This window comes from Galeopterus variegatus, unplaced genomic scaffold, assembly GCF_000696425.1.
Source record: "Galeopterus variegatus unplaced genomic scaffold, G_variegatus-3.0.2 Scaffold784, whole genome shotgun sequence".
Classification (NCBI taxonomy): domain Eukaryota; kingdom Metazoa; phylum Chordata; class Mammalia; order Dermoptera; family Cynocephalidae; genus Galeopterus; species Galeopterus variegatus.
The window spans coordinates 461,242-488,458 of NW_007726895.1; the positions used below are offsets into that span (position 1 = coordinate 461,242).

The 27,217-nt window shown below is 50.4% G+C and overlaps 1 protein-coding gene across 1 annotated transcript in view; it reads right to left on the minus strand.

Annotated features, from left to right (window-relative positions):
- The window catches only part of CACNA2D4 (calcium channel, voltage-dependent, alpha 2/delta subunit 4), a 114,031-nt gene that overhangs the window by 58,217 nt on the left and 28,597 nt on the right, over window positions 1-27,217 (minus strand). The window contains exons 5-17 of the mRNA XM_008572436.1: window positions 21,291-21,351; window positions 20,549-20,699; window positions 18,959-19,033; window positions 18,030-18,119; window positions 17,831-17,944; window positions 17,291-17,369; window positions 15,435-15,568; window positions 12,364-12,441; window positions 11,531-11,611; window positions 10,950-11,024; window positions 8,201-8,287; window positions 7,581-7,652; window positions 1,460-1,521 (exon numbers count right to left, since the gene is read on the minus strand). Of these exons, the coding sequence (XP_008570658.1) occupies window positions 1,460-1,521; window positions 7,581-7,652; window positions 8,201-8,287; window positions 10,950-11,024; window positions 11,531-11,611; window positions 12,364-12,441; window positions 15,435-15,568; window positions 17,291-17,369; window positions 17,831-17,944; window positions 18,030-18,119; window positions 18,959-19,033; window positions 20,549-20,699; window positions 21,291-21,351 (1,159 nt within the window). The remainder of the gene's footprint in view (window positions 1-1,459; window positions 1,522-7,580; window positions 7,653-8,200; window positions 8,288-10,949; window positions 11,025-11,530; window positions 11,612-12,363; window positions 12,442-15,434; window positions 15,569-17,290; window positions 17,370-17,830; window positions 17,945-18,029; window positions 18,120-18,958; window positions 19,034-20,548; window positions 20,700-21,290; window positions 21,352-27,217) is intronic.

Here is a 27,217-nt window from a genome sequence, read left to right on the forward strand (position 1 = left end):
CAGCTGCACGGGTGGCAGCCTCTCGCACCCACGACAAGCCATGCCAGGCCCCTCTCTGCCCTTGGCTTCACAGGTGGTCCCTCTAGAACTGACCAGCAGCCTTTCTTCCTGGGAAGGACTCTGGGAATTCTGTAGCCCAAGAGCCCTCTCAGCTCCCGCTTCAACCCAGGCATGTCTTGACCCTCCCAGGGACCCCCCAGGATGGAGAAAGGTCTCGATGTCTCACGGGCTGTTCCACCAACAGGAGATTCCTCTCCCCGCCGGGGAATCCTACTGTGCCTTCCTCTCCTGTTAGAACCTTGGCTGAACACTGAATCACCTAGGAAGCTCTAAGTGACACTAGTGACTGGGCCTCGCCCCCAGAAATTCCGGTTAGACTGGCTTGGATGAGGCGCAGGCATGGGCAACTTGCAAATTTCCTCAGGCCCTCTCGGGAGCAGCCGGGGCTGGGAACCAGGGCTTCATTGAGAAGTGAGGTAATTCGGAGGTACAGGCCACGTGGTCCTGAACTGTGCAGTGCCCAGACACAAACGTGCACCCTGGAGGTGGGAGCGGCCCCTTCCTCGCCTCCTCTCCCGCACTGGTCCTCTTCCTTCCCTCCCTTTCATTCAACAATGCTGACTGGCTCCGAAAGTCGCTCTGTGATAGCGACCAAGGCTGGACCCCATCTGATCCAAACCAGCTCTGCCCTGATCTGGAGTTTGTGCACTAGTCTCAACTCTGCCCCAGATTTCACCTCCTGACAACACAAGGCCCCCTTCATTTTAATGCTTAAATCTCCACCCCAAGAGAACATGGGTTACATGCAACACACACGCTGCCACCCTGCACTTGCACACTCACCCCGCTTGCACGCACAGAGGGATAACCCAGCCCTCCTTGGGCAGCATAAGTTTCTGGAGCTGGATCCTTAAAGGCTGTGACCCCACCTGCTCCGGAGCTTGGTTCATTTCAGGTCGTGAGACCAACCTCGCTCCTGGCTTGCACTACCCCAAAATAAAAACTGCTTTCTGTCGAACGCACGAACAGCTGTCTTCTGTGTTTCCACTGGCATACACGATAGACAGCAACCCTGCAGGTGTTTACTGGTGACAACAGTGAGGACCTGAGAGGTCTTCAAATTCAATGCTTTCGTCTTACGAGAAGGCGCCCCTTTCAGCTAAGTGCGTGTGTGCTCTGACCACTTCACAGAGGGTAAGTAACTTGACTCCGGATACTCAGCCTATAAGGGGTGGAGTTAGCATCTAAACTCAGGCACTCTGGCTCCAGAACTGCACACTAGGCTACACTGGGAAAGCAGGTCTAGACCTCAAGTTTTGAGTGTTGACCTGGGTTTACACCACAAAATTGCCTACTAAATATGAGTAAATCCATCCCCCAAACGTGGAAGTTCTACCGTGAGTTGCTGGAATTCATGTGTCACCCTCCTTTCCCCCTCAAATAAAGCATGGGTCCTCACCTGAAGGGTGTGTCGCTGATGTCCGTGAAGAAGTAGTCATTGGTCAGGAAAAGAACTCGCTTCTGAAAGAGAGGACAAAGCAGGCGCCTGCCGGAGAGGACAGAGGCCGCCGCGCCACCTGCCCCCTCTCCCGCTGCCCTGGAGTTCCCGCACCCTCTGCATACACCTCCTCCCTGACCACCAGCGACTGGCCTCATCTGATTGACACCCACAGGCAGAGCCATCTCATGGTCCAGCAAACTGCACCCTTTGGGGGGTTCCTGGATTAAAGGCCCCAAGTGGACCTGCACTGTCCATCACAGAATCCCCCAGCCTCGTGTGGCTGCTGCCCACTTGAAGTGTGTGGCTGAGAAACTGAACTTTCAAATTTGAGTAAAGATAAATTTAAATCCACACAGCCACTGTGGCTAGTGACTGCCATGTTGGGCAGTGCAAGCATAGACAGACGGTGACTCCAGGTTCCTATGGGATCAGAGAGGAGGCTGCCAGTTGGTGCTAAAAGCTTCGGGAGCTCATCTGTATACAGTCCACGTAGAAGTGCCCCCCTTGAGTACAGCCAAGTGACAATGGGGACATCATTCCCCCTCCATGGTAACCCCTCCTGGGCCACATCGCCCATTTGCAACTTCTTTTTCCTTTCAAATCTGCCACCTTTTAGGGTTCGGTACGATTTGTATAAATTAGGCATCAGGTAGTACATCGTGGCCAAGACCCAGCTCGGCTGCTTACGATCATGTGCTCTTGGTAAGTCACTTCTCTGAGTGCCAGTGCTCTCGTTTGTGAGTCAGGGGTAAAGGTAGCTGTCTTGCGCAGGTTGCTGTGAGGCTGTGTTCTGGGCTCCAAAGTTCTGCGGATTGTCCTGTCTGTGGACACAAGTTTATGCCCCTGGGAAAGCCACACTTTGTAGTTAGCTCAGGACCTGTTCTCATTCCCTCACTTCTTTCCAACTTTTCCTCTTTCCTTTTGGAAACTGAAGTGAGATGTTGGAAGGGACACGTTGCTTGCTATAGGAAGCCGGCGTCAGAGGCAGCCAGAGGGCGCTGTTCTCTAGCACTGACTCGACTCGGGAGATCCCGCCTCTTCTGCTTCAGCCACACAGCAGTTACAAGGATTTCTTGGGAGGTGTCTGGGGGGCCTTGGGAGCGAGCCAGGGCTGTGGTGGGCTCAGGAGCCCTCTGCTCCAACGTGGGGAGCCTGGCTTGAGTGTAAGAACTGGAGATCATCTTTATTTTTTTCCTTAAAAAAAAATTTTTTTTTAAATGGAAGAAAAAGTTGAAATGCACAGATCCTAAGCGTATCATTCAATTAGTTTTGATAAATGTGCACAGTCATGTAACTACCTCTCCAGTCAAGACATGAAGGTCCACGTCCTCTACGATCTCTTGCCTGTCCCCTTCTGGTCAGTCCCCCCCACCCCACGCTCCACAGGTGAGCTCTGTTCGGAATTCTACCGCCATAGATTGGTTTTGCTTGTTCTTATAGCATGCATTCTTTTGCATCTGCCTTCTTTTGTTCAACCCAGTGTTTTCAAGATCCATCGGTGTTGTGTGTGCCAGCAGTCCGTTCTTTCTGTTGCTGAGTGGTGTTCCAGCGTATGGACGGCCTGCAGTTCGCTTCTCCGTTCACCTAGCAATGGATGCTCGGGTTGCTTCCAGTGTGGGGCTAGACTGGATAAAGCTGCCATAAACATTCTGGAATGAGTCTTCCTATGGACGCATGTTTTCATTTCTCTTGGTAAATACCTAGGAATGGAATCGCTGGGTCATATGATAAAAAACTGCCAAACAATTTCCTGAAGTTGTTTTAACATTTTATACTCCCATTAGCAGTGTGTGAGAGTTTCAAATTGTCCACATCCTTGCCAGCATTTGCTGTTATTAGTCTTTTACATTTTAGCCATTGTAGAGGGTGTGAAATGGAAGCTTGTTGTAGTTTTAATTTGCATTTCCCTGGTGACTAGTAATGCTGAGCATCTTCTCATGCTTCTTGGCCATGTGCACATCTTCCTTTATGGAGGGTCTGTTCGAGTACTTGACCATTTTTTATCAGTTTGTCAGTCTTATGATTGCTTTGTAGGGGTCCCTTATGTGTTTTTGGATACAGTTTGTCCTTGCTTTTTCATTTTCTTACTGATGCCTTTTGATGAGCAGAACTTTTTATTTTGATGAAGTCCAGTTAGTCAAATTTTATTTTATGTTTAGTGCTCTTTGTGTTTTTGTCTAAGAAATCTTTGCATATCCTCAGGTTGAGAAGATTTTTCCCTGTGTTTTCTTGTAAAATTAATTTTTGTGTGTGGTGTGAGATATTGCTCAATTTTCCCCATACATTTATTCCATTTGTTGAAAAGACTTTCTCTTCTCCACTTATTTGTTGAGGTGTCTTTACTGAAAATCAATTGGCAATATATGTGTAGGGCTGTTTCCTGATTCTCTATTCAGTTCCATTGATCCATTGTCTATTCTTCTGTCAATACCAATCCTCTTGGTTAGTGTAGCTTTATAGTAAGCTTTGAAGTCGGGTAGTGTGAATTGTACAAATATGATCATCTATTTCAAAATAGTTTGAGCTATTCTAGGTCCTTTGCTTTTTCATACAAATTTTAGAATCACTTTATCTGCTTCTAGAAGTCTGTTAAAATTTTGCTTGAGACTGTTGAATCTATAGATGAATTTGGGAGAATGGAAATTTTAGCAATGTTGATCTTATAACTCTTAAACATGGTCATATCTTTCTATTTATTGAAATTTTTTTCTTTGATGTTCTTTCAGCAATGTTTTGCAGTTTTCAGTGTAGAGGTTGTGTATACCTTTGTTAGATTTATTCCTAAGTATTTTATGTGATTTGATGCTATTGTAATTGGAACTTAATTTCATTTTCTAATTGTTTGCTGCTATATGTAAAAATAAAATTGATTTTTATAATATTGACCTTGTATTCTGTGAGCTTGCTAAATTTACCTGTTAGTTCTAGCACTAGGGAGGGAGATGTCTCTGAATCCTACTAACAGAAAGAGAGAGCAGGAGAGGTTTGGAAGATGAGATAGCAAGTAAAGAGGACCAGAACAATCTGCTTCTTTAATAGATTGCCTCCCTTTGCTGGACCAAAAAAAAAAAAAAAAAAAACGCGCATTTGTGTGTGTGTGTGTGTGTGTGTGTGTGTGGAAGAGAGAGTGAGAGAGAGAGAGAAAGGAAGAGGACTCAAAGTCTCTGGAGGAACACAAGGCACAGCTGCCCTAATGGTCTATGCCAGCTGCAGGCACGCGTGTGTGTGTGCACGTGTGTGTGCACGTGTGCATGAGTGTGTGCATGTGTGTGTGCATGTGCATGTGTGTGTGTGTACATGCATGCACCCAATCAGCAGGTTAATCTGGAAGAATCCAAAGGCCAGTAAAGAACACTGCCTGTCTCTCTCCCTTCCCGACAGCTGATTATTTACTCTAAATGGTCACACAACATGAAAATAATAAGAAGGGTCTTGGGCTACATGTTGCAGGAGACTCTGCTTTTCTGATTTGTCCCTTTAGACATGTGTCCCAGGATACCTGACCAGGACGCTGCTGCTGGGTTAGAAATGAGGACACCTGTGATTGGTTTGCATACGGGGGCAAAAAGCCTGCTTTCAAGGTGGCAGATCGGAGGCCGTCAGGCCAAAGCTGACTCTTAGAAGTTTGATTGGCCCAGACTGCGTTGTTAATGTTTTTGGAATTAGGTGTGCACACTCTGGGCATGGATTTTCAGCTGTCTCCTGCAGATGGCTGTGTGCTCTCCAGCCTGCCAGTGTTCCCAGCATCCCACACCGAGGCCTGCCGGCTTCTCTCATTCCTGTTTCCTCATGTGACCTATTTGGCCCCACAGGTTTTTGAGTTTGTGAGTCCTGCTCTAAATCATGCTGTGGCTGCTGCTACTGTCCTTGGTAATGTCACCACAGCTGCCTGTCTGGAGTTCAGGGGACGGGGAGAAAGGTCTGGATCGGTCTGTGGGAAATAAGGATGCCCGTAAAATCCCCTGCAGGAAACAACAGAATACCCGGGAGGTTGGCTTGGATGACTGTAATGGTTGTCACCACGATGCTGTAGGGAAACTCTCCCTGGTCTAGACCAGGGCCTGGACCCGAAGATCGTTTCTTCTGAGGAACGAGCTGGTAGGTGGAGACACACTGTGGAGCTAGAGAGGGCTGGGGCAGACGGGCGGGCAGGAAAACAATGGGACTGTCTGCTGACTCTGTTCAAGAGTCACGTGGAGGAGACAGGAGTTGGTGGTGAAAGAAGTGTCGCCACATCGAGGAAGAGCAGCATCACGACAGATCAGCGTGGTGACAGGCTGGATCCTGCCCCAGCGGCTTCACGCCAGCAGATGCCCCCATGCCGTGTAGGCTCAGGAGCTTCTGGGGCTGACAGTACAGAGATGAAGGATTAAGGAGCTGAGTTACGATATAATGGGGTGGAGGGAGAGGTGAAGGCAGTGAACTTTAAAGACGGAATAGAAATGCTATTCTAAAGAGACCTTTAGAAAGTCTCTAGGGCTGGAGAGTTGGGAATTGACGGCCAGTTCTGCAGAAAGGCCTTATGCAGCAGCGGTTATGAGTGCGTGTCTACAACCGGATACGTGCGCGCTCTGCAATTTACCCCCTGGGGGACCCCGGCAAGTTTTTAGCCTCTCTGAGTTTCTGCATCTCTACAATGGGGGGAGCACAGCACCTCCTCACAGGGCTGTGACTGTCAAATGAGCGACTAACTGTAGAGTGCTCAGTCCAGTTTCTAATCTTCTTAGCAGACCGCGGCAGCAGGGAGACATAAGCACCTAGGTGGTAGGGACGTCCGTCATGGTCACCGCCGTTGCCCTACTCCTCTCCACTGAAGCACCCATATTCAGGAAGCCTTTGTTAAACTGGAAATACGTAACCCGGGTGGTTTATGAGCAGCAATGAACTGATTTTGAAGAGAAGGGCAGAGGCTTCAGGAGAAGTCCACACTGCTGGGTCTGGTAGGGGGTTGCCTTGGTGGCTTTGAGAAGTGTGAGGGCAGCACGAGGACGCTGGGCACTAGGAGAGACGAGGGGAGACAGCTGCACCAACGCACAGGGTGGTTTGAATTGGATGTGCTATAGTCATACTGTCTGCAAGCTGCCATGTGACACATGCATATTAAACTGTTTACTATAAGTTGAATGCTCTGGCAGGGCTGGACGTTGGTGGGAGTTCCCTTGTGCGTGTGAGCAGAGTCTGGTTGGGATAAGGAGTCTGGTCGGGCGCATGGAAGAAACCTCTGAGTTTTTGGAGCAGGAGAAGAAGCATCTGACACTGTTGGCCTGACATCACTGATATTGCCCAGGCTGCCTAAAGGAGGCCCAGAGCTTATGAAAAGCCAGGCAGATGCCACAGAAATCAGATACCAGTTCCAGTGAAAATCAGTCCATGGTCTAAAAGAGATGCAATACATCGTCTTTCCTTCCAGTGCTTTCTTGTTTGGCTTTCAGAGAGGTCTGTGTTTGTGGAAGAACTTGGGTCTAATTGTTGGAGACAGATGCCTGTGTTCTTTTAGCGGAGACAGATGGGCAACAGGAGGAGGAGGTGGGGGTGGCTGTAAGGGAGGAGGTGACATTTGCAAATATGTCAGGGGACCATGCAAACTCATTAGATGCATTGGAACCTTTTACGTGAGAAGATGAAATGGCCTTTTATAAATGACGTGCAGGTCTGTAAAGATAGTAATGGTACCAGTGAGGGTACTGATTCTCGATCACACGTGGCTGCAGTGGATGAAAACCAGCTTTAGGGAAGAGCAAATATTTTCATCCTCTTCCCATATAACTAACATGTGTTACAGGAGCTGCTAACAATTTGCAAAGTTGTCGCTTTTCCCCTTTCCATTATAAATAACAAAAGGGAAAAACAGCAGGCAGCATAAGGAGGAAAGAAGTGGTGAACAACCCGGGCTGACCCCCTGCCTAGCTCAGTGGTCTCCAAAGAACCGAGCACCTCGCGAGCAGTACCGCGACTCCTCAGCTGAAGTTTCTCTGGGGCCGATGCTAAGTTCAAGTCCCTTGTCACCACCCAAACCTCAACTAACTGCGATGCTGCCTTCATAGCACCATGGGCAGGCTCTTTCTGTCCAGCTCCTTACCCCTTTGTCCAGTGGAGCCTTCACATCCATAGAGAGAGAACCCGTTTCCCCATTGATCATGGCTGTCCTCAGCTTCAGGAGGAAAGAGAATGGAGTTAGCTCCTTGGCTCACACTGGAGGGTGGGAGGCATTGAGTTTTACTGACCAGACTAGAGGTGGCCACTAGGAACAGTTTTGGTTCCTCCCTTTTCCCTTGAGCAGACTACCAGGAGGGAAGATAGACCTGATTCTAGGTTCCATTTAGCTTATAATTCTGGGCATTCACCAAGATAATGCTGCAAAGTGGACTGATGCATGAGGCACATAGTGTCACATCGCTGAGACACAGTTTCCTCTAGGACAAGACAATGGAACCAAAAGCCAGGCTAAAACAACTAAATCTCAAACTCTGAAGCTTGTAGACACAGTTTCGCTCAGCCTCAATAGTCCTTGTGATTCAGGGAGATATTGCTACATTTGTGTAGTTGTTAAAAGAACTGCCGTTAGAGGCATTGCTTCTGGCTGGGACTGGACTGCTCTGTCTGAGGAACAGCGACCTCACAGCTTCCAGCCACGCAGCTGACCCACCCAGAGGGCTACAGAGCTCATCTAATGCCTCCGTCCCTACTTTCCCCACTCACGACTTCAGCGTGGTCTTCCCACTCCACTTCAGAGAGATCCACACTGTTGTAGTTGGGCTTGGGCTTCAGTTGCTTCCCCTCTCTGTACTGGAGCAGGTAGGGAGGAAGAAAGGCGAGGTTAGCATATGGCCCTGCTCGAACTTCCCTCTTCTAGAGAGCCTTTCGGGTCTGTCACAAAGTCAAAGAATCTCAGTGATTCCTTAGGGATATCTGGGCAAACCTCCCACCCACTGCAGAGTTTCCCTTGCCAACACTGGTGACAGATGGTCTCCCAGCCTCTGAGTGTTTCCCATGACAAGGAGCTCCCTACTTTGTGAGTCAGCGTATCACAGTTTTGGATACCTCTAAATGTTAGAAAGTTCTTTCTCAGACAGAGCTGAAATCAGTCTCCACGTAACCTCTACCATCGATCTTAGCTCTTTCCTGGAGCTACACAGACTGTGCTGCACCTGACAGCCCCTGCGATTTTCACAGGGATTTGTCACTCCTAAGACTTCACTTCTCCAAGCTATACCTTCCCAGTTTGCAGATACCTCAACTCCATCTGCATGCGCTCTCCTTTGTCAATGTCACTCCCAAAATGGAGTTCCCAGGACAAAAATCAAATATTCCAGATGGGAAGGACCAGTGTGGTATGGGCTGTGATCTGTGACTCAAGGCACCCTGCAGCTGTGGTGCTGCCTGGGACCCGGCTGGGCTTCCCGGACAGCTGCACTGCCCAGCAGCTCAGATGGAGACTTCAGGCAGCCAGTGAGGTCCCCTGGTCTTCCTCACGTGGTACACCGTTCAATTACATCTTCACGCATGTATGCTTGGGCACGGAGTATTTTGCAGGGCTTCCCATGAATCCCTGATGTATTTCGTCTTGTTTGTTTCAGCCCATTGTTTTAGAAGAACACTTTCTGAATACTAATTTTCTCACTTAATGTATTAGCCATCCTTCAGACTCTGGCATCTGCCTTCTGTATTTTCATCTTGTTGATAGAAATTGTGAATGGGACAGAGATAAGGACAGATCTGTGGTGCTTAATGAAGACCTCCTCCGACTTGATACAGAGCCATTAATCGACACTCTGAGTGCTGTTATTATTTTCCGGCCCTGTCTTCTCTCTCTCTCTCTTTCTCTCTCTTTGATGACAAGACAGATATCATTATCTGTTAGGTCTGCAGCACTTCCCAGATTTAGTAACCCCATCAAAAAAGGAAAGAGAATAGTTTATCATCAAGGTAAATTAAGAATTAAGCAGAGCGTCTGCTTTTAGCAGGATGAGGCCCCCAGCAGATGCTTGGATGGCGAAGTCCCCATCACCACACCTTCTGCTTCTGCCAGTTGTGTGTGTGTGTGCGTGTGTGTGTGTGTGTGTGGGAGCGAGTGCGTGTGTGTGTGAGCGCGTGCGTGTGTGAGTGTGTGCGTGCGTGTGAGTGCATGCGCGTGTGTGAGCACGTGTGTGTGTGCGTGTGTGAGTGCGTGCATGTGTGTGCGTGTGTGTGAGCGCGTGCGTGTGTGTGTGCGTGCGTGTGAGTGCATGCGCGTGTGTGAGCACGTGTGTGTGTGCGTGTGTGAGTGCGTGCATGTGTGTGCGTGTGTGTGCAAGCGCGTGTGTGTGAGTGTGTACGTGCGTGTGAGTGCATGCGCGTGTGTGAGCACATGTGTGTGTGCGTGTGTGAGTGCGTGCATGTGTGTGCGTGTGTGTGCGAGCGCGTGCGTGTGTGTGTGCGTGTGTGAGTGCGTGCATGTGTGTGCGTGTGTGTGCGAGCGCGTGCGTGTGTGAGTGTGTGCGTGCGTGTGAGTGCATGCGCGTGTGTGAGCACATGTGTGTGTGCGTGTGTGAGTGTGTGCGTGCGTGTGAGTGCATGCGCGTGTGTGAGCACGTGTGTGTGTTGCGTATGTGAGTGCGTGCATGTGTGTGCGTGTGTGTGTGAGCGCATGCGTGTGTGTTTCAGAAAAGCATCACCTTTATCTCTTGCCTGTCTGGGGTCGGTGCTGCAGCTGCCACCACAGTCTCCCCCATTCGTCGTTCTTTCCCCCTCACCCGTGCCTGGATGAGGCCCCCACTCTTGGCCTTCTGGTGTCCATATGCATCAGAACGCTCTGTCCTGCCGTCCTTTACACAGGACCTGTTTCTCTGAGTATGGTGCAACATCCCATTGCCATTTCCTAAATCCTGATGACACCTGAAAGATCATCTTTAGCTCCTCATATTAAAACCGTAACTCTGTTTTATTAATTACTCCTACTCAGGGCACTGACATAGAAAGATTTCAGGCCAAATGTATGGCTCTTGACTTCCTTTTAATTTATGACTAGGCATATCCTCTATTATTTTTCTTTTTTTAACTCATCTATTGTTTTCCTGATAGTGCTTTCTTTAGAGATCTTATTACATTAGTTTTACTATATCTTTTGAGCCCTGTGTGGTATTATTCTTTAGTTATTTCATTTGTGTAAGTCTCATCTCCTTAATTAGACTATAATCTTTTGTTGATAACGTTCTTCACAGCATTATAAGGTTAGGCACACAGTAGGTCCACAATATGAACTGACTGGTCGAAGCCGGATATTCATCTAGATTACATAGATGGTGACAGGTGGGTTTCTGATCAGCGCTCTTTAATCCTACAAGTCAGCTCCAGGATCAACATATTTATTACTTTCTAGTGAGTGTGTGCTCACTGTTTTAACTGTCTTTGTGAACTGCCCCAAATCCCATGTAGTAAGGATCCCAAAGCAAATAAGATCTGCACCTACCAAGGGTCGGAGGTCCGGGTGTGAGAGGATGTAGCCATTGTTAGTGTTCAAAAAGGCATATCCGTGCACTCCGAGCTGCCAAAGTCAGGGAATGAGGGGCATCAGACCTGGGGTTTGTGTGGGACGACTGGAGTTGGGAAGGGGTTTAGGGCCACAGATGACTGGAGTTGGGAAGGGGGTTGGGGCCACGGTGAGTTTTTCCAACAGGAAAATAACTGGGTCAGTACCTTGCTTCTATCTACTGATTTTGAGGTCTTTTCCAAATTCTCCTGTTATAACAACCATAATTACCTGACCTCTTTCCCACCACATGTTCTAAGAACTTTGGTGATGTAATCTTGCTCTCAAAACAGGACTGTGTGGCATGGAGGAGCAGATTGAGAAACCGAGGCAGGCAAAGAACTTGCCAAAGGCCACACAGCCAGTCACAGCTAGTGGTGGCAAAGGACCCCATGTTCAGCACCCCCACTTCTCTGGGGGACCAAGGGAGGGGTCCACCCCAGCTCTAGGCTTGGCTGCCACTGCCTGGGAGTGTTCCTGGGGTGCCTGTGACCCCCCCCCAGGGACCTGACCAGGCTCACCTTGTACCGGGGCGCCAGCTTCATCAGCTCTCTCAGGGCCACATCAGAGCCCACCACACCCAGGAGAATGCCATGGGATCGCTGGAAGGAAAAACACTAGGGTCAGGGGGACAGCTCCCCTGTGCGCAAGTCCAGACTGGACCCTAGGCCTTTCCAGAGCCCAGAAGAGGAGGCCGCTTAGGCTTTAAGGGGTCCTTCCTCTGCAGTTAGAGTTAAGGCTGATTTTTCAGAATAAAAATCTAGAACCTATAAGAAGGGGCACCAGGAGCAATCTCAGTTGCTGAGAAGATTAATGCCCAGTATTAATATTTAAGCTGTAGTATTTAAATGAAATACAAAGTTGAATGAAATATTAATCTTCATAGCAGAGGCTGAAATATTGGGATCCTAGGGACCATAACTTACAGGTGCTCTGAACACACACGGCCCATAAGGAAACATGTCCTGACCAGATGGAGGATGGAAAGCTCTAGAAACTCCCTGCCAGAGGCCTTTACAAACCAGTTACAGTCTGCTCAACCTGGTAGATTAAGTGTGGCCTTTCTGGCAGGCTGCCAGGCAACCCTTCTAGCCTTATACCTCCAAGGCAGGGGCCCCAAAAGCAGAGCAGGGGGTCTACCCTCACCAGCTGAGCAGAATCGCTGGGCGAGCTTTGGAAAAGTATGGACCCCAACCCTACCCCCGATCGAGAGATTCTGATGTAGCAAGTCTGCCTGGGGCCTGGGAATCTGCATCCGAGCCCTCCCAAGGCGGCTCTGCCGCTCAGCCAGGTCAAGAGCCACTGGTCTAAAGCCACCAGCCAGTGACCCCAAGATCTGGGAGCGGCCACTCACCGTCTCATTCTTCTTGCTGAAGACCGGCATGGCCACGGTAGTGAGGAGCATCAGGCTCTGTGCCTGCGAGGCGGGGAGCTGTCAGGAGGAAGAGCAGAGGCCGGGGGTGAGGCTGCTTCTCTGAAAAGGGCGAGCTGGCAGCGATGCTGGGGAGAGGTGGGCTGGAGGGAAGGGCCAGGCCACGGCATGCAGCAAAGCTCTGAGCCACAGCCCCGCCTGCTCACAAGGCTCTCTGAGCTTGTCCAGGCCCAGGGGGAGCATAAACCAGGAACAGGCTCATGCAGCGGCTGCCTGGAGACAAGGTGGCACCGCCCACCAAGAGCTTTTCCAGAAACCTCTGATATGGACCTGCAGTTGCCACAAACTGTAGCCCAGACAAGGTAAGAGGGAGAAGGACATTGACCCAGAGCTACCTGCAAATACAAGCGCACATGTGAGGAACCACGGCCAAGGGCCATCTGCCTCGGGGCACCCTAACACACGTGGGGCAGGCCTACCGCCTCTGCTCCACTTGGATCACCGGGCAGAGTGGCTCCCCGCCCTGGGGTGCTCTGCTCCCCGACTGACTGATCCTGCTGTATGGGCTCTTCGGCTGCCTCGGACGGGGCTCTGCATGTGTGGGCCACGCTACAACACGGACGTTCCCAGAGATGTGTGCACACACGTGCTTCCTACGTCCCATCTGCGTTTAGAGCAACTGAAGGAGGTCGAAGAACTTTTTAACCATCCAGTCTCTTCCCCTTCCCTCACCGGATTTCTCAAGCTAGAGTTTGGAAGTAAGGTTTTCCAAAAGTGAACCATGATGACATCTGATGTTTTTGAGCGCAGACACGTCTCTACGGCCTGATGAAGGCTTTCGAGTCTCCTCCCTGAGTTACGAGTTTCGGAAGCCAGAAGATGCTCAGCTCCCACCGCCCCAGCCGGCCTCTCTGGGGAAGTGGCTCCCGGGTCTCGGCAGCCCCCTCCCTCCCACTGTCCTTCAGGAATCCTCTCACACCCTGGCGGGTCCCAGTGCGGCACACGCTGTCCCTGCACTCTGGTCTCTGTCCATCAGTGCAGGGTGGGACACCTGCCCTGGACTCAGGGGAGGGGCCTCCTCAACGCAGAGGTTCCAGAAGTGGGTCTTGGAGGTGTACAGGTGATGCTCAGCTTCAGGGACTAAGTCAGAGACAAGGAGAAGGAAGGAGGAAGATGGAGGAGATGGAGGGACTTGGGGGGTTTTCTAATTGGGGGGACAGGTGACATTTTTAAAGTGAAGATGTAACTGTGATCTCATTTGTGGGCATGGAGGGAAGGAGAGACCCTGGAAGGTCAGGTGGTCCATGAAATGTCCGAGGACGACCCGGCATAACCTGTCTGAAATCACTTTTATAGTGTTGGAGGGAAGCAAGTTGCCTCTACCCACCTCCACCCTTCTTCCCAACACACACGCAAACACCCCAGGCTACCATTAGCAGGCGTGGCTATCACTATGGGGGGCCCAGGCTCCTCCCAAGGACCTCAGGGTTCTGAAGGCCTTCCCGTTGCCAGCACCCTTGGCATGAGCACAACCCATGCCCGAGGGGAGCACAGACAGAGCACACTGCAGAGGTGCTCCTCACACGCCAACTTCTGCAGGGCACAGAGGCGAGGACGGGGGTGCAGGAAGGACGGGAGGCAGCGAAAGCGTGGTGCCAGGGAAGATAAGAGGGGGGAAGACCCTCTCCTTCCTGCCTTCCTACCCTGTCTTTCTGTCCCCGTCCCCCCATCTCTCACCGACCCCAGACAGTCAGGGCCCTATGGACAATGAACACCAGGACACCAGAACACCAGGAGTCCCTGTCCGTGGAGGGCAGGCCTGGGTGGGTCTGCTGGGGTGGAGGGGCTCTTGGTCTCCAGGGGCGGCATATGGCAGCAGCCCTGGTCGCGGGCCGAGGAATGTCGGGGGAAGGAGGAGAAACCTCTCAAATGAAGCAAGCTCTGCCCTTCCGAGCACTGGCTTCGGGAGCAGCAGTTAGAGATAGCAGGACGACATCTCCTGGGCATGACCTTGTTGGCTGAGCCCCTTCAAACTAGATCAATGAGCTTTTTATCCCAAACTTGGCAAGAGGGTTTGTATCTACTATTAACATGTAGAGGTGGTGTGCCACTGCCTTTACACACAGCGAGCCACCAGAATAGCTTCCTTTGCTGCTAGGAATAAACACGGGATGTGGCTCTGGTCAATGAGATGTAAGCTCATGTGTCAGGGAGAATCCCAGAAGTTCCTTCAAAGGGGTGCAGCATGCCCCTGTCCCCTCTCCCCTGCTGATGCTCGGAATGTGCTTCCAGCTAACTAGAGTTCCACTAGCCACTTGGGCCAGAAAGAGGAGAGTTACATGTGCGGACAGCGAAGGGGACAGCAGGAAGCAGCCTGGGTCCCTGATGACCAGAGAGCTCCTCTTCAGCTCTGGGCTGCCCACTCCAGACTCCTTTTACATGAAAGAGAGACACCCTTTATCTTATTTAAGCCACTGACTATAGGTCTCTCTTAATCCCAGTCTGATGTGTCATCATGGACACAAGTGGCTGCATATGTGATGTGATTTGAGAAGGGGCAAAAAGGTCCCCCTTCCCCAAAACACCTCATCTGAGCTCTGCCTTGGCCATTTATTCCTTTGTGTGAGTCGGTGCCACCTACGGTCTCTCTGAAGGTGCAGGCCCTGGGAAGGGAGAACACGGTCAAGCTGAGGCATCGTGGAGCACTGGTCAGACTCTTTTCTTCCCACAGTAGGTGGGAGAGAGGGACAGACAGGGAAGAGAGGGCAACCGGGGAGGAGGGAGGAACAACTTTGGAGCAGGAGTCCCTGTCCGTGGAGGGCAGGCCTGGGTGGGTCTGCTGGGGTGGAGGGGCTCTTGGTCTCCAGGGGCGGCATATGGCAGCAGGAGAAGATGCACCAAAGACCGGCTGCACAGTGTCCTTCCTAAGGAGGCGCCACACCCCCCACCCCTCCTGATGCAGGAGGTCACCTCTGACTCCCCGCGGCCCCTAATTCTGGAGCGGGGTTCCCCCCCCACCGCCCCCACTGCCTGGAGCCGCCTCAAGGCCCCACCTTGCTATCCATGTAGGCTTCCGTCCAGGTGATGTCGTGGTCGTGGTTGATGACCATGGGCCGGCTGAGCACATGCAGGTACTCCATCACGTTCTCCTGGGCGTCTGCCAGCGTGGAGATCTGCGTGTAGTAGCCTGGCAGGGGGAAGGGGAAGGGTCAGTGGCTGTGGACCTCGGCAGGCCCCATGCCCTCCCCCTCTGCTGACGGCTCCCTCTGGGAACTGCCCTGGCCCAGGGACTTCTTCCCCAAGGTTACACCCTCACCAGTGGGACACAGAGGCCCCCCTGCCTCACCTCGGGGAGCTCTCAGGGCCTTCCCCGCTGCAGAGCTGCTCCCTCCCCAATCCTGTCTCCCCACTTCCCTATGGGGGACCTCCCAAGAGCACCCTCCAGTATGTCTTCTCCATGTAACTCTCCCCTGGGGTCTGTTTGCAGGGAGCCCAGCCAATCTAAGACAGTGAGTCCCGCGCCCCCCCAACCTCCTTGTTCCACTGATCACTGTCCTTCCTCGGGTGTGGGATGTCACAGCCGCTTCACTGTGGCCATAGCGATGTTTAAAAGAGCAGGGGCTCATGCAGCTGTGAGTGGTCAGCACTGTTTATGTCTCAGCCTCACTCCTATCAGCTCCCGCAGACGTTCACCCCACGGCCAGTCCCCGGCATGTCTGTCATCTCAGCCTCTGAACATGCTGCTCCCTCTGTCAGCAACACCTTTCCCTTTGCCCCCAGACTGGGGAAGTGCCTCTGCCAGTGCTCCCCAGCACCCCGCCCAGGCTGTGCCTGTCCACCGTCACAGCACACAGCAGATTACACCGTCACCGACGGTTTACTCATTTGTCCCCTGCTGGACAGTACCAAGAGCAAGATTGGTCCTGAGTCCATCCTGAGCACTCTCAATTCGCAGGGCCTGGAAAGAGTGCCAGGCGCACAGCAGATTCTCAGCAAACTTCTGTTGAATCAGCAGTGCCTAAGAGGGCACCGCGCAGCCCAGGTCGGAGATAATGAGGACTGTTTTCACACAAAACATTATTCCAAGGGAAATGGTGATGCTCTGCTTTCTGTCTGGGAGCAGCACCAGAGTCAGTGGCTTGATTGCCACAAGGGGATGGATGCAGGACAGAAGAGAGAGCTCACATTGAGAATGCTGGTCCCACCCCAGCCTCCCCCTGGCTTCTATATGGTAGTTTGGTATAAGGCTTTATTTGAAGAGACAGTTCTTCTTTCTTGCTCAAACCCTGCAGAGATGACCTCTAATTGTCATTTCAGGTGACCTTATGACTTAGAGTCCCTCCAGAAGTAATCGAGCATTTCCTCAAGGCTTTGTAGAGAAATCTACATTTTGTCTTGCTTTTTCCAACTAAGCAGAAGGAGGGGCAGAGACTATTATTCTCGGCAGAGCACAGCTCCTCAGCAAGGCCCATGTGGAAGCCCCAGAAGCCCACTGCAGAGCTAGGGCTGGAGCTCACAGACCCCTCAAGGCTGTTGTCCAGACTGGGCCACACACCTTTCACGCACAGGTCTATGAGCTAGGTAACAGGAAAAGGTTCTTGGAGCCGTGCGTGAAGAAACAATAGGCTTTATTTTTAGATGCGAGCTCTGCCGACCTGCAGTTCAGAGCCTCTGCCTCACCCACCGAAGAGCACACAAAAATAGCAACAAGCATAAGGATACACGAGTGCACATGTGCACTAGCTCTACTCCCACACAACTTGTTTACAAAGGATGCGCTGCACCACACCCAACCAGACCAAGGCCAGCGGCCCTGACTAAACTACTCCGTCTTCCTCACACCTATGCTCAGCGCCTTTGGGCCCAGCATGCTGTCCTGTGCTTAGGCGCAGCTGCAGGGTGCTCTCACCTTTGTTGTTGCAAGCAATCCACCGCATGCGGTCAGCAAAAGTCACTTCTCTCCCAATAAGGTAAGTGAAAACTCGGACCTAATCCACAACACACAGATCAACTCAGCAGCCACAATTCTGGGCCATAAGTAGTGTTAACATTATCCACGTGAGCCTAAAAAGTTGGGTCAGGCACTTTCCAGTCTTTGGGTTCTCCAATCCCACCCCCTTTGATGAGAGAAGTCCCTGTGGCCCTGGTAGCAGCATGGCTTGCCCAGGGCACAGTGACGGCAGGGCAGGATGAGGCCGAGGTCCACAGCCCAGCAGTTCCATGTCTCAAAACTGCATTGTTCCCTCACCCTGAAGTCCCTCACTCCAGGCTTCTGTGCCCACGGGTCGCCATGATTTTGGAACACCAACGTAGGATGTATCTGAATCTATGAACGGGCCTACTGGGAAAGAACATTTGGGCTCCAGGCCATTCTCTTCTGGGTCCCACCGGTTACCCCACGGCAGTGGGAGAAGCTCCCTTCCCCCGTGACCTCCGCCGGGAGAGTCACCTTGCGGTCTGGCCAGTTATACTGCTCGAACACAGGCTTGTAATCCTCCACAGCCCCATCGGTGATCAGCATGATGGCCTGGTTGCAGAGACTTCCTTGCCTGGCCTCCTGGAACTGTGGGAGGCGGGGAGGGTGCCGTGAAGACCTGCCCCTTCCTTACCCCCTCCCCGCAAGTCCCAGTGTCAGCAGCTGCGGGCACCTGCTTCAGGATCTGGAAGGCTTCACTCAGGGCTTGGTTCACCACTCCCACGCCTTTGACCATCAGCCCATCCACCAGCTGTTTGAAATGCTGTCGCGGGTGAGACATTAGAGGAGTCAGTGGGTTGAGAGGGCCAGGGGATCTTCAGCTTTGGCCTTCACTTAGGATGCTGTTTAGCTATTATCCAGAGGGACATGACTGCAGGGCCCGTGTCTCCATGATGCAGCTAATTTCATGGACTGGACCCCTTCTATAGAAGTTTCTCAAACACCCCCAAGATAAACTGCGAGAGCAGGAATGGCCTGGTACAAATCCGTGCCACCCCTGCAGGGAAATGCCAAAGGCAAGGCCACCCGGGGGGGAAAGTCCAGGATGGAGGCAAAGAATGGTCTTGCCCACAGCCAGCGGTGAGCATTTCTCAGGAAAACTGTGGTGGAGCCCGGGGCTGAGGGGGACTCAAGAGGAAGCCACACCCAACCCCCAATTGCAGAGGGAAGGATCTGTGACGCGTGACTCCTCCCTTCTATAAACCGTCCTCACATCCTCTCCCCCTCGGTCTTTTACCAGAAAATAGGACTCAACCCAACGGGTTTGAATTTGTCCTCCTTTTGGGGAAGCTCCTCATGTAGACTGACATACTGGAAAGGCCCACGTGGGAGGCAAAGGAGGAAACTGAGTCCTGGATGATCCGCAGAGTGAAAAACCAGCATAAGCAAGAAGCCCTAGGGTGGGAGGTCTCTGATAGCTAAATGCACATGTGCAGGGTGATCTCCGGGGCGAACTCACGTGGGTGACTGCCAACTGGCTCTGCTCTTTCCAAGTGCCATGGAAACAAGCAAAAGGGCCGTGGAAGCAGTCTGCATGGACGACTCCCCCCAGCCTGAGGACAGCAGGGGCTCAGAAGCACCGGGCCACAAGTGGACACTCACCTCGCGGTTGTCTCGATCTGCCTGGACAAGGATCCCTTTAAAGCAAGGCTCGATGTAGTAGACGTAGTCGTTGTACTGCAGTCGCAGCCAGTGGAGGGGCGGGTGGGGCAGGGACAACAGGACCAGGTTGGAAAGTCAGGCCCCACGGAGACGCCCAGCAACTCACAGGGGGGTGGGGCAGGGCTCGCCTAGGCACCTGCACGGTGTCATCTGGGGCACCCTACACGCTCTACGCTACACTCTCTATGCTTACTGCAGTTTTTCTGAGCAGGGAGAACAGGGCCTTAACTCTAAACAGCCCCGTCCACCCCGCTCCCCTGCCAGCTTTGCTCAGTGGCTCATGTCCTGGAGCGCACGGAGACCTGCAGTCAGGGAGAGAGCCTTTGTACTCCGCCCCAAGAGCAGACGAGGTGCCTTCCGCCACCTGCAGGGCCCTCCCCACCCTGCTCTTCTCTCTGCCTTGCATGTGTGAAGAGGGTCCTTCAGCTATCAGCATGGGATGGGAGTTGGAGGAAAAACGAGTCATTCCTGCTTCCCCCTAGATGAAATACAAATCTTCAAGGTGTTCCTAATCTGCCTTCTGTGTAAATTAGAGGAGGAGAGAAGGGGAGATGGTAAGAACACCAGGGAAGAACTGCACGGGTGCTCTGGGGAGAACGTCAGGAGTGAACGCTCCCCCAATTGCTACCCCCCAACAGCTGGAGAGGCTGGGCCTGGCCGAAGGGAGGGTGGGCAGGCTCCAAGGCACGAGTGCTTGGCCCCACTCTCACTGGGTGCCTGTCACTACTGCAGGTCCAGGGACAGGGATGGTGAGGAGACCAACACAGGGAGGGTGGGGTCTAGGAGAGAGGCAGGTGGGTAAATTGAGGCCTCAGGGATGGGGTGACAGCTTCACCCCTCAACATGATACTTTTGAAGTTAGACAATTTTGCCTTGGTATTTCTTTACTAGATAAGTAAATTCCACTAAAGATAAGAATTGTCAGCAATGTGACAGAGTGGTGGACAAAATTTTGGGATCAGGAGGCTTTCAAAATTATACCACCAAAGTGGCTGTCAACGCTGCCTCCTTAGAGGTAGAATGGCCCACGTTTCGTTTTGTTTTAAATTGTATCTCCCCTTTTCTTTCTTCTTTATTCCTCCTTTCTCCCAATGCGTCTGGATTTGGGTGGGATAAAGGAAGTGGGAAAACTGGAATTGTAAATCAAGACCCCAGGGACCATCCACGCTACAGCGGGATGGAGAGGCTATTCCAGCGACGGGCGCCAGCCAAGAGCACGGGATGCACATAAAGTAATTCTTACTCAGGCTGGCGATTCCTCACCACTGTCAGATCCTAGACTCCTCTGAGGGACTGATGAAAGATGTGGACTCAGAAAAATGGTCGTCCACACTTTACATATAATTCCAGAAACGTTACGGACCTCTTGACGCCACCCTTGGGCAGACCGTGGACCTCAGGCTAGAGAAAAGAACCGTTCCGCAATAGCAGGCACTGAGCAGCTGTAAGAGCAGGTCACTCTGGTGCAGGTAGAAGGAAGATTTTTCTAGAACAAGTGAGAACTATTCCAGAACAAGAAGGCTGACTTACTGCGATGATATTGACAAAGTCGTTTTCTCCCAGGGTGTCCAGGATGGTGGAAATGGTGTGCTTGGCAATCGTCATCCGCAGCCCCTTCATGCTGCCACTCACGTCCACCACTATCACTATGTCCTTGGGAGAAGTAGCAGCTTGAATGTACCTTTAGCAGAAAGAAGAGACAGACCAACGAGGGGAAAACCAAAGCCAGAACAGTCACTTGACCGAGAGTCTCTGGTTATTTCCATTTGGATTCTGGCCCAAGTGTACCCAAAGTTTAGGTCAATGTCCCATCTATGCCAGGTTTTATAATGTCCCATAACCACTGGACAGCCTTCTGAAGCTACTTGGGGTGGCAATAGTTGGGAACATGCCTGCCTAACGGGCCAGGTCAAGCCCTGGGGGTAACCCTTGTCCTTTTTGATTTAGACCAGCCAGGGTCCCTGAGGGACTGGCGGCAGGAAGAGAGACAGCTGGAGTCCACCCTCAGATTCTGTTACAAATCTGCCAAGAAAGGGGTGTCAAGGGAGAGGAGAGCCCAGCAGAGAGCCCTGGAAGGAGGTTTAAGTTGGGAAAGACAAATACGATCAGTCCTGGAGCAAGGGCAGTTGTAGAGGGAAGGGAGGAACGTGGCTACGCATCGAAGGACCTTGAGTGGTGGTGGGGAGGGGGCAGGAGTGGAGGAGAACTAGGTGAAACCCAAAGGCCATAAGATAAGTGCCAGACCGGAGACCTTTCCCCTGGGAGCGCCTACCAGCCACGGTTCCGACAGTCGAAGGCAATGACTCCATTCTCATCAGGTGTCCATTTTATACCTGGGGAAATAAAGGCTGTTTTTTTCCTAGCTCAGTGAAGCAGCCCCAGTGCTCCTGGTTGGGTGCTGACTCCCAGGATGGCCATGACCTCCGGGCAGGACCAGCTTTGGACCTTAGCAGCAGGGTGTGGACCATAGACTATACCCTATAAACTGACGCAGCCAGACAGGAGGGAGGCCACCTCTAGGGAGAGACACCTACCATCCAAACCCCCCAGATTCAGAGCTGGGGGTAATTTCGCAGGTTAGACCCTCATATGTGGTGTCTGGGACTCATTTGTAAGGCTGAACCTCATATCAAGTAGTGGAAAGGAAAGCTTTGGGAAGGTGTGACTTCTAACATTCGTTACCATCCAGGAAACCATGGACAAAGTGGTGAGACAACTAAGTGCCCTGACTTCTAACCCACCTGCCTCTAGCCAGGCTAAGCTCATTAGCACTTGTGATCCTTCCTGTTGGCTGGGCTGGGGGAAATGCTTTGGCTATATGACTGTAAGTAACTTGAGGTCAGGGATTCTCAGCAACTAGAGAGTAGATGCTCAGTAAATGTTTATCATCTGAACAGAAGAACAATTGAATGAGTATGAAAGATCTTGTTTTGATGCACAAAAGGATTTTCATAATTGGGAATAGTGGATTCAGAATAAGAAGATTAAGAATAACAGATGACAGGGGCCTCAGCCATATCCCACCTGACATCCACAACCAGCCCAGAGACAACCACTGAGCTGCTGCAGGAAGCACCCTGGGCTCCCGAGATGGAGCGGTGGGGGGCTGAGGGACTCAGCCATGTCCCCCTGAAATCTGCACCAAGCCCACTGATGACCACTGAGCCACCACCAGAAATGCCCCGGACTCCTGAGCCAGGGAGGTGCGGAGCTGAGGGCTTCAGCCACACCCCTGACATCAGCATCTAGCCCAGCAATGACCAAGCCACTGCTGGAAGCCCCCTGGTCTCCCCTGCTGGAATGAGAGGGGTGCCACAGGCCTCAACCATGCCCCCTCCTTCCTTCTCCCTCCACCCTATTCTCCTCCTTCTTTCCCTCTCCCCCTCCCTCCAACTCTCCACAATATCTTAGAATATAAAAAAATAATAATATTAACAAATAAATAAAACAACACTTAGACACTTTAAAGAAAAGAATAACAGATGAAATTATAATATGTTGTGCTTGAGCTAGAAAAAAATTGTGTGCAGTATCATGAGTGTCTAGAACTCCAGGAGAACTTCCTATTCCACAGCAGTTAGACTTGGCTGAGATGTACTCTTTGAGGCATCGCTAGTCTCTCAAAGGTAAGAGAGTTTTATAGCAACCATGCACCCAAAACCAAATGAAGGAGAACAGAGTCTTGAGGTTCAGGGATAGAGACCAGGACAGCCAAGAGCCAAGGCCTTGGAGGTGGGAAGCAGGACCAGAGCCATGGGCAGTGTTGGTGTCCTAGTTGCATGCATTTTCACTTCTATGTGTCTACATATGTTTTTATTTATCCTGCCTTTCTACGGCCACATTCTTACAGCAATGTGTTCATGGGGAATTTGATCCTTAGAATAGCAATGAGAAGGAGAAGCTGAGTCTGAGGTTCTTGGCTCTGAACAAAAACCTTAGAAGTGGTCTTTGATGGTCCTGGATGGAGGTACTCTCAAGTCCAATTTATCCTCCCAAGAATTACAGATGTTGGAACTGCCAAATATGAAATATGGAACAGGTATATGTGAGAAGAACATACAATACAAAGAAGAATATACAACAAGGACCAATCAGGAATGAAGAAACAGCCTTAAAGTATGGAACTTTTAGGAATGAAAAAATATTTAGTTTGAAAAAATAAATTAAATGGATAGTGGATTATTCATAAGTAAAGAGAAAATTCACACATTTGAAGGATTTATCCAGGATCCTGTTGAGGACAGAATGAGGTGTAATACATGTCTGCTTGGAGATGCAGAAAGGCAAAAGGAAGAGCATGGGAAAGACAATGGTTAAGGAGAAAAGGTCAGCAGATGTTCTAGAACTGATTAAAAAAACACAACTCAGGGCCGGCCCGGTGGCACACTGCTGCGCCAAGGGTTCGGATCCCACATACAGACCGGTTCCCACTCGCTGGCTGAGCGAGGTGCGGGCGCAACACCGAGAGTTGCGATCCCGTTGCCGGTCCTGGTCCGGTACAGGCGCAACACTGAGGGTTGTGATCTGTTGCCAGACACGGAAAAAAAAAAAAACAACTCCACAGATTCAGGAAGCACAGTATATCTCAAGCAGGATAAATAAAAACATATCCACACGTAGACACATAGAAGTGAAAATGCAGAACTTCAAAGGCAAATAAATAAATGAATACCTTGAAAGCAGCCAGAAAGACCAAAACACCTACAAAGGAACAGCAGCTAAACTGATAACAGGTTTTCTCAACATCAGTGGAAGCCAGAAGACAGTGGAAAAACAGTTTTAAGGTGTTGATAGAAAGGAACTGTTAATTTAGAATAGCATTCCCAGCAAAGCTATCATTCAAGAATGATGATAAAAGAAAACATTTGTAGATAAATACAAACTGGAGAAGTTTATCACTGAGAGCCCTGCTGTAAGGCACTTCTGGAAGATCTACTTCGAGAAAAAGAAAATGATCTGGGAAAGATAGCTCAAGAGGCATGAAAGAGTGGTGAGCAAATGAAATGGTAAACTAGCAGTTAATTCCAAATAAGCAATGTTTATATCCAATAACAATAACAGTGTCTGATTTATGAGGATGAAAAGTTTGAAAATTAGATGACAATGGAATGGAAGTCAGGGTGGGGGAAGGAGAGGGAAGCACAAAAGTTCTAAAGTCTATTTCGACTGGGAGGAGAGTAAAAGTAGTATTTAATTTTAACATTTTGTTGTATTAAATATGGCTGACAAGATTGCACAGGTAATTACTGAAAGAATAAAAACAGAGGGATATGTTCCAAACTGATAGAAAAAGAGAGACAATGGGGTAATAAGAGATTTACCAAAAAAGGTTAATCATTAAAAAAGGAAAAAAGCAAACATAAAAACATTGGGACAAGTAGAAATGTAAAAAATAAGGTAGCATGTTCACATATATCAGTATTAGAGATAAATGAAAATGTGTTTAACTTGCCAACTAGCAACAGAGATCAACAGTTTGGATAAAAATTTTAAAGCTACAAACCATTTTCAAGAGATGTGGCTGAAACAAAAGGACATAAAAAGGTTGAAAGTAGAGGGATGGGAAAAATATATACCAGGGAAATACTAATCAAGAGTATGCTGGAGCAACTGGGAGACTTCCAGTCAAGATGGCGGAATAGATGGTCCCTAGTGTCACTCTCTCCCACAAATCAACCGATTTACAACTATAAAAGCATAACATCAAGTGCATAAGGAAGGGGGAGATGTCCAGTGGGGGAGGCAGAAGCTCCGCGGAGAACACATGCCCTGTGGTGCCACCATCGCATGATCCAGCAGATAGGCTTCACTGCTGCCACCTGGCTCCATTCCCAGCCCGGCCCAGTGTGCATGGAGTGGGGAGACGTCCAGGAGGGGAGGCGGAGGCTCCACAGAAAACACACACCCGGTGGGGCCACCACTGTGTGATCCAGCAAGTAGGCTTCACAGCAGGCACCCGGCTTCATTCCCAGCCCGCCCCAGTGCACACGGAGCAGGGTGATGTCCGGCAGGGGAGGTGGGAACTCTGCAGGGACCACACCACTGTCGCGGGATCCAGCAGCCCAGCCCAGTGCACGCGGAGCAGGGAGACATCCAGTGGGCGAGGCAGAAGCTCTGCAGAGACCACACCGCTGCTGCGCGATCCAGCAGCCTCTCCCAGTGCATATGGAGCAGAGAGACATCCAGCAGGGGAGGCGGAAGCTCTGTAGAGGCCACACACCCTGTGGGGGGCCCACTGCTGCACGATCCAGCAGCAGGTAGGCTTCACCACTGCCACCTGGCTCCATCCCAAGCCCAGCCCAGCACGCACGGAGCAAGGAGACATCCAGCAGGGGAAGGGGAAGCTCCACAGAGACCACACACTCTGCGGTGCCTCCGCACATCCCAGCAGCCTGGCCCAGTGCACGCAGAACAGGGAGATGTCCAGCAGGGGAGGTGGAAACTCGGCAGAGAACACACACCCTGCGGTACCACCCCGTGACCCAGCGGCCTGGCCGAGTCCAAGCTGAGCAGAGAGCTGGCTCCCTGGCGAGGTCCAAGACTCGAGGCAACCACATACGCAAGGCACTAGTGGCCAACTGATCAGTCACTGAGGTAGCCATAACAAATTGGCAACCCCAACAACATCTTAGTCAGACAATAGTGTCAAATCTGTGGACTGTGAAACCCCCTGCCACAATGAATAAACATCAAAGAAAAGATACCAGAAATATGAAAAATCAAGAAAGTACACCACCAAAGGGTAATAACTCTCAAGCTCTAGATCCTACAGAACAAGAACCCCTTGAAATTACTGACAAGGAATTTCGAGTGATAATTCTAAGGAAACTGAATGAGATACAAGAAAACTCAGCTAGACAACATGATGAAATGAGGCAAAGTATACAGGACCTGAAAGAAGAAATGTACAAGGAAATCAATGCCCTAAAAAAAAAATGTAGCAGAACTTGCTCAGATGAAGAATTTATCCAACAAAATAAAAAACACAACGGAGAGTTTAACCAGCAGGCTTGCGGAAGTTGAAGAGAGAACCTCTGAACTTGAACATAGGCTGTTAGAAATAACACAGGCAGACAAAAAAAAAAAAAAAAAAGAAAGAAAGAAAGAAAAGAAAAGAAAAAGAAAAAGAAAAAAGAATCAAAGGCATTGAAGAAAATCTAAGAGAGATATCAGACAACCTTAAGCGCTCAAATATCCAAGTCATCAGTATTCCAGAAGGGGAGGAAAAAGGATACTGCATTGAAAACATATTCAACAAAATAGTGGCAGAAAACTTCCCAGGTATAGGAAAAATCACAGATCTTCAGATCCAGGAAGCTCAAAGATCTCCAAACATATTCAACCCAAAAAGGTCTTCTCCAAGACAAGTTATAGTCAAATTGGCAAAACTCAAAGACAAAGAGAGAATCTTAAAAGCTGCAAGAGAGAAGCATCAAATCACCTATAAGGGGGGCCGGCCCGGTGGTGCACTGTGCTAGTGTGCCGCTTGGGAAGCATGGCAGCGCTCCCACCGAGGGTTCGGATCCCACATACAGACCGGTTCCCGCTCACTGGCTGAGCGAGGCGCGGGGGCAACACCGAGGGTTGCGATCCCGTTGCTGGTCCCAGTCCGGTACGGGGGCGACACTGAGGGTTGCGATCTGTTGCTGGACACGGAAAAAAAAAAAAAAAAAGACAAAAATCACCTATAAGGGAGCCCCAATCAGACTAACATCAGACTTTTCATCACAAACCCTAAAAGCCAGAAAGGAATGGGATGATATATTCAAAATACTAAAAGACAGAGATTGCCAGCCAAGAATACTCTACCCTGCAAGGCTGTCCTTCTGAAATGAAGGGCAAATAGTTGTATTTCTCAGACAAACAAAAACTGCAGGCGTTCACCACCACATGACCACCCTTACAAGAAATTCTCAAGGGAGTACTGGGATTGGTTCCTGAAAATTAACTACCACTGCCATAAAAACCCAAGAAAAATCAAAACCCACTAGTATAATAAAAATGGCATTCATGAAGAGAAAACAAAAAACCAAAAACGCTACCTACAACCCAAGGAACTAACAAATACAGAAAACAAACAGTAAATCAGAAAGCAAGGAACAAAAGACACCTAAGACAACCAATCAATAAACTGCTAGGAATAAATCAACACCTTTCAATAACAACTCAATGTAAAAGGTTTAAATTCCCCAATCAAAA